A 15,000-nucleotide genomic window follows, 5' to 3' on the forward strand; every position below is an offset into this window, starting at 1 on the left:
GGTGTTTTTGTTGTTGTTGTTGTTGTTGTTGTCCTCGTATTTGTTATCATCAACTTCGTTTTCATTAGCATCATTATTGTTATTGTTATTATCATGATTATCCTAATTCCTCTTGCATGTATCATTATCATCGTTTTATCTGTCTTATTTATGATTATAAGCTTTGTATTATTATCATAATATTTTATTATTATCATTATCGTATCAACATTAACATTAACATTATTATTGTTATTATCATTATCATCATCATCGATATAACTGTCATTGTTACCAACACTCTATTTTCATATTCATGTTATTCCTCCTTATAATCACTATCCCTAGCAATAATACCTATCTCTCTCTCTTACCTCTCTCCTCCTCCTCTCCTCCCTCTTCCTCCTCCTCCTTCCTCGTCCCTCTCCCTCTCCTTCCTTCCTTCCTCCCTCCCTCTCCCTCTTCCTCTCCCTCTCCTTCCTTCCTTCCTTCCTTCCTTCCTCCCTCTCCCTCTTCCTCCCCCTCTCCTTCCTTCCTCCGTCCCCCTCTCCCTCTCCTTCCTTCCTTCCTTCCTCCCTCTCCCTCTTCCTCCCCCTCTCCTTCCTTCCTCCCTCTCCCTCTCCTTCCTTCCTTCCTTCCTTCCTTCCTCCCTCCTTCTCCCTCTTCCCCTCCCTCTCCTTCCTTCCTACCTCCCACTCCTTCCTTCCTCCTTCTCCCTCTCCCCCCCATTCCTTCCTCCCTTCCTTCCTTCCTCCCACTCCCTCTCCCTCTCCTTTCCCGTCTCCCTCCCCTCCATAGGGCCTGCTGGGTCGAGACTTCACTCCCGCGGATTCTCCCGAGGAAATTCGCGAGGCCTTCGGCGTGTTCGATAAGGACGGCAACGGTGTTATCTCAGCCAACGAGCTCAAGCACGTCCTCATGACCATGGGGGAGAAGCTGTCGCAGGAGGAGGTCGATATCATGATCCGAGAGGCGGACATCGACGGCGACGGGCATATTAAATACGAGCAGTTTGTGGATCTCATGACGAAGTCGTATTAATGGGGTGGGATTTTTGTTTTTTTTTATTTTTTTATTCTATTTTAATTCTTCTTCTTCTTCTTCTTCTTCTTCTTCTTCTTCTTCTTCCTCTTCCTCCTTCTCTTCTTCTTCTTCTTCTTCCTCCTCTTCTTTTTTTTTTTCTTCTTCTTCTTTCTTTCTTTCTTTCTTTCCTTTTTTTAACGGTGGAGGGAGTAAGAAAATTTCTTGGAGATTTTAAGTGGAACTGAGTGTTGTAGATATGTGTGATTTTTTTTTCTTTTTTTTTAAGATATATGGAAATTAAGTATCATATTACGTGTGATTTCTCTCTCTTTTTTCATGAGGATGTTAAGTAATAAAATGGCATCTTAGTTGTGAGATAATTTATCACAAAAAACAACAATGTTATTTGTAGCATAATGAACAAAAACAAATATGTAATAGGTATGCAAATCATGAACATTGGAAATTCAGAACACAAACGAGGGAAGGCAAGAAAAAATATGTCCACCGGGATATTGATTATTAAAATATGATTTCTAACTATTTTCATCGCATTTCATTCTCAACCCAATATTTTTTTGTCTGAAATTTGTTCTGAAACCTTTATTTGAATCTGACGTTCAAAATAGTAATTACTGCAGCCATCCCAACTTTTACGAATGCAGAAAATCCAAAGAATAAAGGAAAATTAACTGGTACCACAGTGTAAGTGATATTAAAACCGTGTTTTTTTCCCCAGTGATGATAGAATTTTCTGTTGATGGAACTGTTTCATATTAAATTTAAAACTGGAGAAGTGCTTGTCCCATTAAGGTCGGAAAGGCATTTCAACTCGGTTACAACAAAAAAGAATAAAATTGTCAAATTGCGTCTGTAACAGTGTAGATATCAATAAGCGTTTGGAGTCAATGGGTGTCTTTATCCAATGAACAAAAAAAATATATAGATATAATACCAGAAAAAAACACACATTTACAGTGATTAAAGAAAGTGGTACATTAAGATGTAAACGTTTCAGTGAAAACAAAATAAATTACTTAAGTCATGCCGAAAAAAAGACAATTTTCTATGATGGTCATTTTTTAGGGTAAACTGATTTGTTTTCAGTTCAAACATATTTTCATATTAATGAACATATCACTGGACGAATAATCCATTAGCATTTAAGCCATGAGATGTAATTTGAAAGCAAAGAATAAATGCAACTGGAAACGACATGTAAAAGTCCCGATGCTGACTGTCATATTACAGAATTAAATGCAGAATATCTGAATAAAATCACAGGGTTTCACAGAATCATCATTACTAAACGTGCGACTACCAGGCACTCAGCATCGTCCCCGGTCTGTCAGTGTCATTCTGCGACCATCAAACCAGTCAATTGTATTTCCGCCATAGAGTAAGAGTTTACTTCTGGTTGCGATTATCAGGAACTTTTTTTTCTTCTTCTTTCTTTTTTTTTTTTTTTTTTTTTTTTTTTATTCGATGATTCAGTTGGGTAAAGCGGTTGACTGTCTAGCGTCCGGGGGTCGAGGCTATACTATATTCGACGTGTGTCCACCTTACTTAATCTTGTATTTATTGTAATAGTTAAATTGGTCCCAGATTCTACGGCCATGCGCCCCCGTCGGCTAACGCCGACGGGGGCGCATGGCCGCATCCACCCTTCGCTTCCAGCCACGAGGATCCCTCGAGGCGAGTCTCCAGGAAGGCCCACGGCCCATCTCTAATTCCTCGCGACAGGTCTCGTCGAGCTGCCCAAGCCATGATCTCCTGGGTCGTCTCACAGGTCTCCTCCACCCAGGGTTGTCTCGCAGAGAGACAACCTGATGGGCAGGGTCGTCCACAGGTGGCCATATAGCCTGAGTTGGCGATCCCGGATTATGCAAGTAACAGGTCAAATGCCAGTCTCACGGTGTAACCGCCGGTTGGACACGCGGTCCTGCCAACTGTACCCCATGATCCGGCGAAGGGACTTGTTACAAAAGGTATCAAGGCGAGATTCCAAGACACTGGATAGCGTCCAAGTTTCGCTTCCATAGAGCAAAACTGGCAGTATCAAGGCCGTGAAGACACAAAGTAGTAGTAGTTACTATATAGCATTCCATGTATGAACGATTACTGTTCTCTCTCTCTCTCTCTCTCTCTCTCTCTCTCTCTCTCTCTCTCTCTCTCTCATTATTATTTCTATTATTATCAACGTTTATTCCACCAATTATGTTTTCTTTGTTATCACTGATAATTAGTACCATCATTATTATAGCTGTTGTTGTAACTATTATCAAGATCCTTATCACCATTTACTTCGTAATAACAATTAGTTTAATTACTATTATCATTATCATTACAGTGTCATAATCACCATCATTCGTTCCATTTTAGTCGTCAATTTTCCAGAACAATTATAAAAATAATCGTAAAAAAGGTGAAAATTAATCCAATACAAAACGTGACGTGAATTTAATCGGACAACGGAAAATAAAATAAATAGATAATTGTAATCACTCATATTAATAAAAGATAATCTATTAATTTAACCAGCAATGCAAGTAATCCAATATAAATAGACTATAAGTATAATAACAACCTTAAATACAGTTAAGCAAAAACATACATACATAAACAAAAGGTAAACAAATACATAAACAAAAAAATAAAAAAAAAAATTGATAATTAAACAAAACACATAACCAAATAACGAAATGAATTCACAAACATACAAATGAAGGAGAAGAAAAAAGTTTTAATTAGTTTTATTTAGAGATAAACTTTTCTCAAGGTGAAGGTTTGAGCATCCCAGGCGCGCAGGTTGTCAACTGCCCTGTATGTCCCTTCGATGTTACTGTACGTTCCCTCAAGATCTTTCGCTCCCTCTTGGTTACTGGCGGTGCACTTGCTCCTGTTGGGGATGCAGGTGATTGTGGTTTGGGTATTTAGGTATTAAGGGCAGTGGGTATCTTATTCACTGTTTTGTTTTAATGTTATTTGGTGTTTTCTTTGTGGGTTGTTTCTTATTTTGTTTCATGAAGTTCTCGATCTGTTTCTTTCTTTCTTTGTCTCTTTCTTTTTCGCTTTCTCTCTCTCTCTCTCTCTCTCTCTCTCTCTCTCTCTCTCTCTCTCTCTCTCTCTCTCTCTCTCTCTCTCTCTCTCTCTCTCTATCACTCTCACTCTCACTCTCACTCTCACTCTCACTCTCACTCTCTCTCACTCTCACTCTCACTCTCACTCTCACTTTCACTCCCTCTCCTCTACCACTCCCACTTCCACTCCCTCTCCTCCTTCCTTCTCTCCTTCACCACACTAAGCTAGCTAAATCCTCACCTCCTTGTTAAACCACAACAACAACAACAACAACAACAATAACAACAACGGGTCACCATCCTTACCTCCACGGCTTAGGGGCGCTGACAACAGGCTCACCGTGGAGCTTGGCGCAGAGGTCACACACCAGCGGCCTCACAGGATGACCCAGCTCGACCTTATATTTCCCCTTCCAGCGAAAGTAACTGCGAAAGTGGGAGATGATAAATGAGTAGAGGGAGGGAAGAAATGGGTAGGATAAAAGGATGACGAGAGTGGATCAGAGGAAAAGGAAGGGAAGGGAGAATGTTATTTTTAGGGGGAGATGATGGACAAATATATATATATATATATATATATATATATATATATATATATATATATATATATTCATATTTATATTTATATATATATATATTTTTTTTTCCAAGAAAATATAAGGAAGAAAAGATAAGTGGCACGTTTGTTTTTGCTCTTGAACTCGACGCTCGAAACTCCTCTTTAAGGCTTTAGATTCTACTTAATCCTCACAAACGACAAGATTTTATTTAATTAAAGACGTGCAAGATTAAATGTATTTAGGGGCCGAACAAAAACTCTCTCTCTCTCTCTCTCTCTCTCTCTCTCTCTCTCTCTCTCTATCTATCTATCTATCTATCTATCTCTATCTATCTATCTATCTATCTTAAAAAACATATTTTACCATTATTTCTTTTCTTTTCTTTCCCATCCCTTCTCCCTCCCCTCTCCCTTTCCTTACCTCTCCCTACCCCACTCTCTCCTCCTTTCCCTTTTCTTCTATTTATCCCTCTCCATCCCTCTGCTCCCATTCGCTTCCCACTTCCCCATCCTCCTTCTCTTCGCTCTCCCTTACCTCTCCTATCATCTCTCCGTTACCTTCTCTCTCCTTCCCATTTTTACACTTTTCATTTTCTCCCTTCCTACTCAGGATTCCTTTCCTTAACCCCTCTCTCTACCTATTCCCCCTTTCATTCCCTTCACCCCATTCCCTCTCCTTCTCACTTATCATAATCCTCCCCCATCCTCCTCCTCCCTCATCAGCACCTTCTCCCAGAACCCACCTATTATAAAGAGTCTCATTACTAGCGACCGTCTTCAGGTACTCAGCTAGGTCAATAGGAGACAGGAAGTCCAAGGCGTTAATGTACGAATTCGGAGGCGCTATGGAGGCGTAGTCGGCGCCTCCGAACACCACAGGAATGACGTCGAGGTGTAGCGTCTTGAATAATTTCTCGGTGACGTAGTCCGTACCTGAAGGAGGAAATTAGTCAGGAGGTGGAAGCTGGAGGGGTGGTAGTGTTTACAATGGGGAGCAGGAGTGGTAGTCAGCCTAGTGTTTACATGGGGAACGGGAATGGTAGTCAGGTTTGTGATTGACTATTTCCCTGAGCAGTATTTACATGGGTAGTAGTGTGAGTTGCCTGGCTTTGAGGGTAGTATTTAAAACGGGTGTTTACTTTGTCGAAGTAGGAAGGAAGGTTTAGAAAGGCAGAGGTGAAAGTGGTTGTTGTAGTAGTAGTAGTAGTAGTAGTAGTAGTAGTAGTAGTAGTAGTAGTAGCAGTAGTAGTAGTAGAAGTAGTAGTAGTAGTAATAGTAGTAGCAATAGTATTAGTAGGAGTAGTAGAAGTAATAGTAGTAGTAGTAATAAAAGTAATAGCAGTAGTAGTAGAAGAAGTAATAGTAGTAATAGTTGTTGTTATTGTTGTACTTTTTTCTTTTTTGGAGGGTACCTAGCTTCGTGGGTGACTCTTCTAAGTGGGTGTTTACATGACAGAGATAATGAAGGAATGTTTAGAAGCGTAAAAGTGAAAGCAGTAGTAGTAGTAGCCAAGGTTGAGAGTGACTATTTCGTTTGGCAGTGTTTACATGAGGAATAGTAAAATTAGTTTGCCTTGTAGGTGACTCCTTTGTTCGGAAATGTTTACATGGGGAGTAGCCAGAGTTTGGGGGTACTATTTAAAGTGGGTGTTTACTTGGCATAAGTGAAGGAGGAAGGTTTAGAAAGGTAAAGTTGAAAGTAATAGAAGTAATTGTAGTAGTCTCTGTTTCATTTCATTGACAAGTAGTAGTAGTAGTAGTAGTAGTAGTAGCAGTAGTAGTAATAGTAGTAGCAGCAATGGTAGTAGTGGCAGCAGCAGTAGTAGTAGTAGTAGCAGTAGTAGAAGTAGTAGCAGTAGTAGTAGTAGTAATATTATTAGTAGTAGTAGTAGTAGTAGTAGTATTAGCAGTAGTAGTAGTAGTAACAGTATCAGTAGTAGTAGTAGTAGTAGTAGTAGTATTAGTAGTAGTAGTATTAGTAGTAGTAGCAGTAGTAGTAGTAGTAGTAGTAGAAGTAGTAGTAGTATAGTAGTAGTAGTAGTAGTAGTAGTAGTAAACAGTATTAGTAGTAGTAGCAGTAATAGTAATATATAGTAGTATAGTAAAGTATAGTAAAGTAGTATTAATGTAGTAATAGTAGTAGTAGCCAATGTTGTGGGTGACTATTCTAAGGGGATATTTTCTTAAGCATAAAAGTGAGGGTGAAAAGATATGTCATAGGATTTAATTAAGATGGGCAACAAAAATCATACATTCTACTTTCATATATAAAAATACCACAAAAACAAACGAATTTTGCAATACGCTCACCTCAAAAATGGAATAAATCTAACGAGAACTTTCACAAAAAATATATATAATAATAATAATAATAAAATAATAATTAATAATAATAATAATAATAACACATACTGATAGCATTTTCGAAAGCTAGATAGAACATGTAAGATCCCATGATTCGAAAACACTCCTCGTGGTTGGGCGTGAGGCGACTTAGCGTGAAACGGTCGGCGCAGCTTTTGGGGCCACACTTCCCATATATGTCAACTTCCATGAACCTGCGGGTGATGGTGATATTACTCTATTATGTATAGATATTAATGTCAGATGTCAGGAAGTGTAAGAAGAGATAGCGTAGTGGGAAACTCATCTATCTGTACATATGTGTGTGTGTGTGTGTGTGTGTGTGTGTGTGTGTGTGTGTGTGTGTGTGTGTGTGTGTGTGTGTGTGTGTGTGTGTGTGTGTGTGTGTGTGTGTGTTGTGTACCCGCGCGCATGTGCGTGAGCATGTTTGTGTAAGTCTGCAGGCGCGTGTGTGAGTAATTTTCTATACACTATCAATCGTTCACATCATACACCACCCCTTACAGCTCAAATACATAACCGACTTTGAAGTTATGCACCAAAGATAAACAAACAAGCAAAATAAAAATCTAAAAACAGATTCTTACCTCTGAAGGTTATCGACATACCCTTCCCTGTTGGAGGCGGTGTGGCAGTGACTGACCATCCACGCCACTAGCACCCCGTCCTTATTTTTCTCTTGCCAATAATTCCTTTTATCTGGGAAGAACATTGCACTCAGGTCAACAGTGCCGTGTTGGGTCACAGTTTACCGTGCGTTGATGTCATGTTGATTTATAATTCGAAGTTACATGCCATTACAATTCTCGTATCAACATAAGCTATGTTGTATGTAGATGCATGACGAAGTACAAAAAATGAGTAGTAGGAATATTTACGACTAAAAAGAAGCATAAAAATATATTTATCAACAGGGGGAATGAACTGTTCAGAAGAGAAGCCTCTGAACACGTATCTGTGGCCACGTAAGGTATTAAAACAACACAAAGGTATACAATTTGGCTAACAGATATTTTCGGCTCTTAAGTTACCCGGAAATATAACAAATACAAGAAAAGCACATGGAAGAGAACGCACGAATGAGAATGATTAGCAAAGCCTTAAATGTGATTAAATCTCTTATTCAGAATTATATTTCATACAGATGAAGATTTACACTCCGTCTTGTCTCAGAAAAAGAAAGGCTGGAAATTTTTGTCAAACTCTGTTGTACTCTAATTCATCAAGCTTCTTTTGAGAAAACTCCAACTATATGGAAATATAAGTATGAATTATCAGCTGATTATGCTACAAAAAAAGTAAAACGGAATTATCCAGAACCCGGAATAAGTTGCCAATTTCTCATTTTCTATTTGGACGGCACTGAGATTCAAAATATCACATCCCTTTCTGCATAAACCTTTTTCCCTTTTCCATTCTACATGTTCCAGTTTCGTCACAATGACCTCTATTCACAAGGACAACAACTATTACTAAGACAGCATCACACTGACACGAACCTGAAGATAAAGAGAGGTTTTGGGCGTGGGGAGGGAGGAGGATAGTGCGTCCATAGGGAACAACAACATCCGAGAAGGAATGATACGTCATCGTCCAGTTGTAAATGTGTTTGGCTTCATCTGGGATCCTCCAGTCGTAGTCTGCAAGGGCGAGTTCAGGTACGGTTGGGTTAGTTATGTTCGCTGAATGTAGTGTAAATGTTGATCTACAGCCAGAATGTGTATTTTTTTTTTTAAACAGTTGGGGTGATCCTGGTTGACTTGGAATCGTCTTTGATGGAGTAATGCTTAAAATTGTCAATAAGTCCTAGTTTTCGAGATTGAATGCTCAGTATTTGCATGTACATGTACACACATAGCTGCATCTTAACTAAAATACAAAGATATCCACACACACGATATATATATATATATATATATATATATATATATATATATATATATATATATATATATATATATATATATATATATATATCCTTGCTGAAAAATGGGTCCTAATTGGGGCAACAGAGCGAGAGGTTAAAGAAAAGACGAATCACAACTTAAGGCAATAGAAAAAACAACAGTAGTCATAACAATGACCACAATAGAAATGTTAACGCTAATAATAATGATGGTGATAGGGATAGCAATAATGATGATGCACTATTGCACTAATGATATTGAGAAAATTATTTTAAAAAATACAAACAATGTCCTAAGAATATTGCACGTGAGCTTTAAAATATACCGTATGTGTGTATACATATAGTATATTTTTTGAGTCTTAAGTCTCAAGCAATCAGAATAAAAATTAATAATGAAATAAATAAATAGAAAGAGAGAGTTGTCTTTTTTTTTTCTTTTTTTTTTTTTTTTTTGTAAAGGATTGGAAGAAATGGTTATGAATCCATTTCTCTAAGTGTATGTGTGATCACCACCAAAATTTAACCGATTACTTCCTGGAGCCATGGACAAACCACCCATAAAATTTCATCACAACCTATCAATAACTTTCCATGAATTCCTGAAAACACACACACACACACACACACACACACAAAGAGTACATGACCTCCATTGGCAAAAAAACAACCAAAATAACATAAACAACAACATGAGCAACCACAACACAGAAAAAACGACCAACGCGATACTACCTGATAATAAACAAACAAAGACTTACGTTGCAGGGCTTCGAGGGAGAAGAAGACCCACACTTGGCCCTCAGGGTGATGGTCAGGGAGCACATCATCCTGCACCCTCTTCAGAAGGACGGCGTCAGCTGTATCAAGGAACCTGTGGTCGTAGACGATGTCACAGTCACTCACGGGGCACTCGCGGTTAAGAAGTCTGCCGAAAGATATGGTTTTGGGGTTAATGCATACGGGCTGATGGGATGGAAAGGGGATACATGTACATGTGGGAAGTTCATGGTAGTCAGTCAAGCAAAATAGCTTTACTAGAACACATGTTTGTAGATATAAATGTGAATACACAAACAAACACATACACACAACACTTTTCACCATCATCCACACTGGGGAGCTAATGCCGACTGGGGCACATATCCGCATCTACCCTTCGTTTCCAGCTATTAGGGTCCCTCATGGCGACCCGCCAGGCAAGGGTTCAGCCCATCTCTATTCTCTTTATGACAGGTTTGGCTGATCTGCCCAATCCCAGGTGGCCATATAGCCTGAGTTAGTGATCGTGAATTGTGCAAGTAACAGGTCCTGTACCAGGTCCAGGTGTAACTGTTGGTTGGACACATGGTCCCGCTAACTGTACCTCATGATCCACCACAAGGGCCCGGTACAAAAGGCATCAAGATGAGATTCCATGGCACAAGATAGCGTTCAAGTTCACTACAGTATAGTAAAATTGACAGTAACAGGTACTTGAAGACATGTAGCTTGGTCCTGCAAAGGTACTGGCATCTCCAAATACTCTTCTCAAGTTTCAAGTTAATTGCTGGTGAATCAAACTGGTACAACTGCTCAAAATACTCAACACTCCCGCACCCCAACAGGATCTGAGATGATATGGCCATTTGCTGAGCAGACTGCAATCGTCTGCAGGGAGGTTTTGGAATTCAGCTTTCTTGGCTTGATAGGCAGGTCGAAGGCCATTTACTAATAAATGGCTTTCGACCTCCTCTGCAAGATTCCTGATTAACTGTTTCTTGTGATCCCCTGTTAGTCAAGCCACAAACAAACAAAACATCTGTGGCTTCCAGTGTTTCCTGCGAGCTGAAATTCTGTCTTGCTCTCAGGCATTCACCAATTGTTTGTTGAGGTGCATCGAGTATTTCATGCTTAAAGGTGTTCTACAACAGAGCAGGGTCTGTCAGGCCATAGAGTTCTGCGAAGCAACCAGAGATAGCCTTAGCAAACCCCTGGGCACACTCCCCCTCCCTCAACCTGTCCACATGAAACACCCTAGGGTGATCACTGGAACAACGGGAAGTTTTGAAGTGGATCAGTTCCATAGAAACCAGCACTCCGATATACCCTGATTTCTGGATGATCCTCCAGCGAGTGCTAAGAAGGATGTGGTAGATCTCCTTAGCCACATTACCCACATTGCTGTACCAAGGCCAACGATGCAGGTCAGACTGCTGATACCAGAAATCCTCAATTTTGGGGGCCTAGCAAAGTCCCGGTAAAGGAGGATATTCTCTCTGCCAGCATCAGTAGGAGCGTACACAGCAATAGAGGCATGGAGCCAAATTTAAGCTTCAGTCTCGATACCATTACATGCTCATCGACTGGAGTGACCTCCACTACCGAGGGCTAAAGTCTGCTGGAGATGACTATGGCTACTCCCTGGAGATATTCATCGCTGCAGCCCGACTAATAGTAGGTATAGCCACCCACATTCATTGTGCCGCTACCTGGTCTTCTCACATTCGAGAGAGTAGCCACCTCAAATCTCAGCTGCTTCAGCTCCCTTGACAGTAGTGGTAACCGATCGTCCTGTCGCTAAGAGCGGACATTCCAAGCCCCCAACCTGACTGCCCGCCTGAGGTTTAACGTAGGGCAGTCACTCCAGGTGACTTAGAGGATCACATAGGTTTTGCCCCACAATCCTCACACCAGGACGCTGACGGGATTAGTAACCCCAGATCCCAGACCGAGTCCCAGCATTCGCCAACCTGGAGGGGCCCGAAGCCTGCCTTACACACACACACACACACGTATATATATATATATATATATATATATATATATATATATATATATATATATATATATGGGGACGCGGTGGCCGAATGGTTAGAGCGTCAGACTCAAGACTGTCACGACGGTAATCTGAGTTCGAGGGTTCGAGTCACCGGCCGGCGCGTTGTTTCCCTTCGGCAAGGAACTTCACCTCGATTGCCTGCCTAGCCACTAGGTGGCCAAGCCAGCCCAAGTCAGTGCCGGGTAAATAGAGATGGTGACTCGATAAAAAAACACCGGGCGGAAGGCAATGGCAAACCACCGCTCTAAATTGCCAAGAAAAAAATCATGGAAGCCCATGATCGCCAAGGCCGCGGTGGCCGAATGGTTAGAGCGTCGGACTCAAGACTGCCACGACGGCAATCTGAGTTCGAGGGTTCGAGTCACCGGCCGGCGCGTTGTTCCCTTGGGCAAGGAACTTCACTCGATTGCTACCCAGCCACTGGGTGGCCAAACCAGCCTAAAAAGTCAGTGCTGGTCCAAGCCGGATAAAATAGAGAGAATGATTACCTAAAAAAAGGTAACACCGGCACTCTCCGTGAAAGGAACTGGGACCTACCACGTACTCACTCAAGAGCATTACAACATGAAACTACAATTAAGTATCATGCTGTGACCACGCGGCTCAGACATGAACCTACCGTTAAAAGAAATATATATATATATATATATATATATATATATATATATATATTTATATATATATATATATATATATATATATATATATATATATATGTGTGTGTGTGTGTATGTGTGTGTGTGTGTGTGTGTGTTACATGATGAATTGTGTTATAATACATACAAGAACACATATTTATATTATTTATATTATTACATGAATTGCATTATAATACATACAAAACACAAATCGACATGAACACTTATAAGGATACCACAAGGATAATTAACCTACTACGAAAGCTAAAGGTAGATAAAACAAGAGAAAAAAGAAGAGAGAAGCATAAGTTAATACAAGTCAACAGTACCTTTGGAATACTCTCTCCCATTCCTCCGCTCTCTTGTCGTAGTAAACATTCCAGATCAGTATTCTCTTGGCTGGCCTTTGCGCGGCCCTGATGACGCTCCCTCGACGAAGGTCTCTGAAACAGGAAAACGGACAATAACTAGAGTCCTTTTACTGGGGGCCTTCGTCTTAACAAATAACGAAGAGTAGAAAAATAAATAGCTCTTTGAATCAAACTGAACCAAACTGTAAAAAAAAGGTTATTTTTGAGACACGCTGAACTTTAAAATGCCTCTCATGGAGCTATAGTCCTCAGTGTGTTAATGTCTAAGAAGTGTTAAGGGTTTTCATTGAACAGGTTGTAATACATGTACAACGTATTACAAATGCGTAATAAAATCAATGAACGTACAGAAAAACATATAATCAAATTAGAGCTGAAAAATGAATTATATGTTGTAACCATGCCATATTCTGACAGCCTCATCCTACACAGATAACGCTGGAATGTAATCCTATAAAACTGACGCGCCACCACAAAGACGTTAACAATTAGACAGAGTTGCCAATTCGTGGATTTTGTTGTTTGATCAAACTGCTTTGTTAGGCCTCAAAGACTATATAGGTAAAATTTATATATATATAATATATATATATAATATATATATATATATATATATATATATATATATATATATACTGTATATATATATATTATATATATATATATATATATATTATATATATATATATATATGTATATATTATGATAAACTGGAATGCCGTAGATAGGTGGTGTTTATTAAATGGCCTTAATCAATCGGCATAGTATGCAATGGCCATTATAATAAACCTACTTCATTTACTGATAATATTTTACAATGAAGCTTAATATATATATATATATATATATATATATATATATATATATATATATATATATAATTTATTTATATATATGTGAGTATATATTTGTATATGTATATATACATACATACATAATATACATATATATGTATATATATACATATATATATATATATATATATATATATATATATATATATATATTCCTCCTTGGCTCTCCGCAGGGGGTCTGCCTGTCATATTAGACATTGATTTAAGAATGGATATAAATCACGTGCTTGGCATGTGATTTACAGCTTGACAGCCGGTGACGACCAAGAACTGTTACATAGCATTTGCGGAAGGGGATAGATTACGCAACACTGGAACATCTGTGTGGCAAAAGGAGAGATGAATAATCAGGTAAAACACTGACCGTGCGTATATGTATGTGTATATACATGTGTGAAGATATGTATGTGACAAACATGTAAGATCATATAGAATATGTAGAATTATAGTAATATGATACAGATATAGCTGGATTACAATATATATATATGTGTGTGTGTGTGTGTGTGTGTGTGTGTGTGTGTGTGTGTGTGTCTGTGTGTGTTTACTGTATGGCAGATACATAATATACTGAATAGTATCCCTCAGTGTCTAATAAAATATTTGATACAATCACCGCTTCATATCACATCTTCACATCATATTCTAAATGTTGTCCTTCACATTGCCTACGTATTTACTTTTTTTTTTCTCTCCATTATTTCTTATCCATCTTTTTGTCTATATTTTCCCTTGGGATGGAAATAATGTCGCTGCGTAAACATATTCATAATTGTAATTGTTGTATAATCATAATTAGTTTCGGTGACATACCTGTATATATCATTATATGCTTTTGTCTCATATCGTATGCAAACTTGGCTAAATATTAATCTTTCCGTTTATCTGTGTCTGTCTACCTGTCGGTCTCTCTCTCTCTCTCTCTCTCTCTCTCTCTCTCTCTCTATATATATATATATATATATATATATATATATATATATATATATATATATATATATATATATATATATATACATTTTTTTTTCCGAGGATCTAAAAAACCTGCAATTTGGAAAAGCCACTTTCTAGAACAGTGGTTTAAAAACTTCATAACCACCTTGTCCCACTTAGCAGTTCGTCCTTGCCTCTAATAAGCTATCTATATATCTATCTTTGTTTCTCTCTCTCTGATGTCTATATATCAATATTATTAGTCGATTCCCACTTTCTCTATCCTTGTCTATCTTGGTTATAGATAGATATCCCTGAACTATTGACCTCTCTGTCCTTATCTGTGCCCTACTTTCTGCTAAATGCAATCAGTAACAGATCATGAATACATTATGGCTATGACACACGAAAACTGAATCATCAACACAGGGTAGTGCACAGTGTACTTAGCACGGTTAAGGAGTGTGTGTGT

The 15,000-nt window shown here is 38.8% G+C and overlaps 2 protein-coding genes across 3 annotated transcripts in view; one reads left to right on the forward strand and one right to left on the reverse strand.

Moving 5' to 3' along the window:
* Window positions 1–1,549, forward strand: part of LOC119582471 (calmodulin-like) — a 5,585-nt gene extending 4,036 nt beyond the window's left edge. For both annotated transcript variants that reach the window (XM_037930727.1, XM_037930728.1), the window contains exon 3: window positions 778–1,549. In XM_037930727.1, coding sequence (XP_037786655.1) covers window positions 778–1,020 — 243 coding nt within the window. In that variant the 3' untranslated portion in view covers window positions 1,021–1,549. The remainder of the gene's footprint in view (window positions 1–777) is intronic.
* Window positions 1,550–3,447: 1,898 nt separating this feature from the next.
* LOC119582470 (alpha-(1,3)-fucosyltransferase C-like) overlaps window positions 3,448–15,000 on the reverse strand; it is a 14,026-nt gene continuing 2,473 nt past the window's right edge. Inside the window, exons 4-11 of the mRNA XM_037930726.1 lie at window positions 12,700–12,813; window positions 9,673–9,839; window positions 8,505–8,645; window positions 7,593–7,704; window positions 7,054–7,199; window positions 5,385–5,574; window positions 4,389–4,508; window positions 3,448–3,901 (exon numbers count right to left, since the gene is read on the reverse strand). Of these exons, the coding sequence (XP_037786654.1) occupies window positions 3,760–3,901; window positions 4,389–4,508; window positions 5,385–5,574; window positions 7,054–7,199; window positions 7,593–7,704; window positions 8,505–8,645; window positions 9,673–9,839; window positions 12,700–12,813 (1,132 nt within the window). The 3' untranslated portion in view covers window positions 3,448–3,759. The remainder of the gene's footprint in view (window positions 3,902–4,388; window positions 4,509–5,384; window positions 5,575–7,053; window positions 7,200–7,592; window positions 7,705–8,504; window positions 8,646–9,672; window positions 9,840–12,699; window positions 12,814–15,000) is intronic.

The sequence above is a fragment of the Penaeus monodon genome, chromosome 16, assembly GCF_015228065.2.
Source record: "Penaeus monodon isolate SGIC_2016 chromosome 16, NSTDA_Pmon_1, whole genome shotgun sequence".
In the NCBI taxonomy this organism is placed as follows: domain Eukaryota; kingdom Metazoa; phylum Arthropoda; class Malacostraca; order Decapoda; family Penaeidae; genus Penaeus; species Penaeus monodon.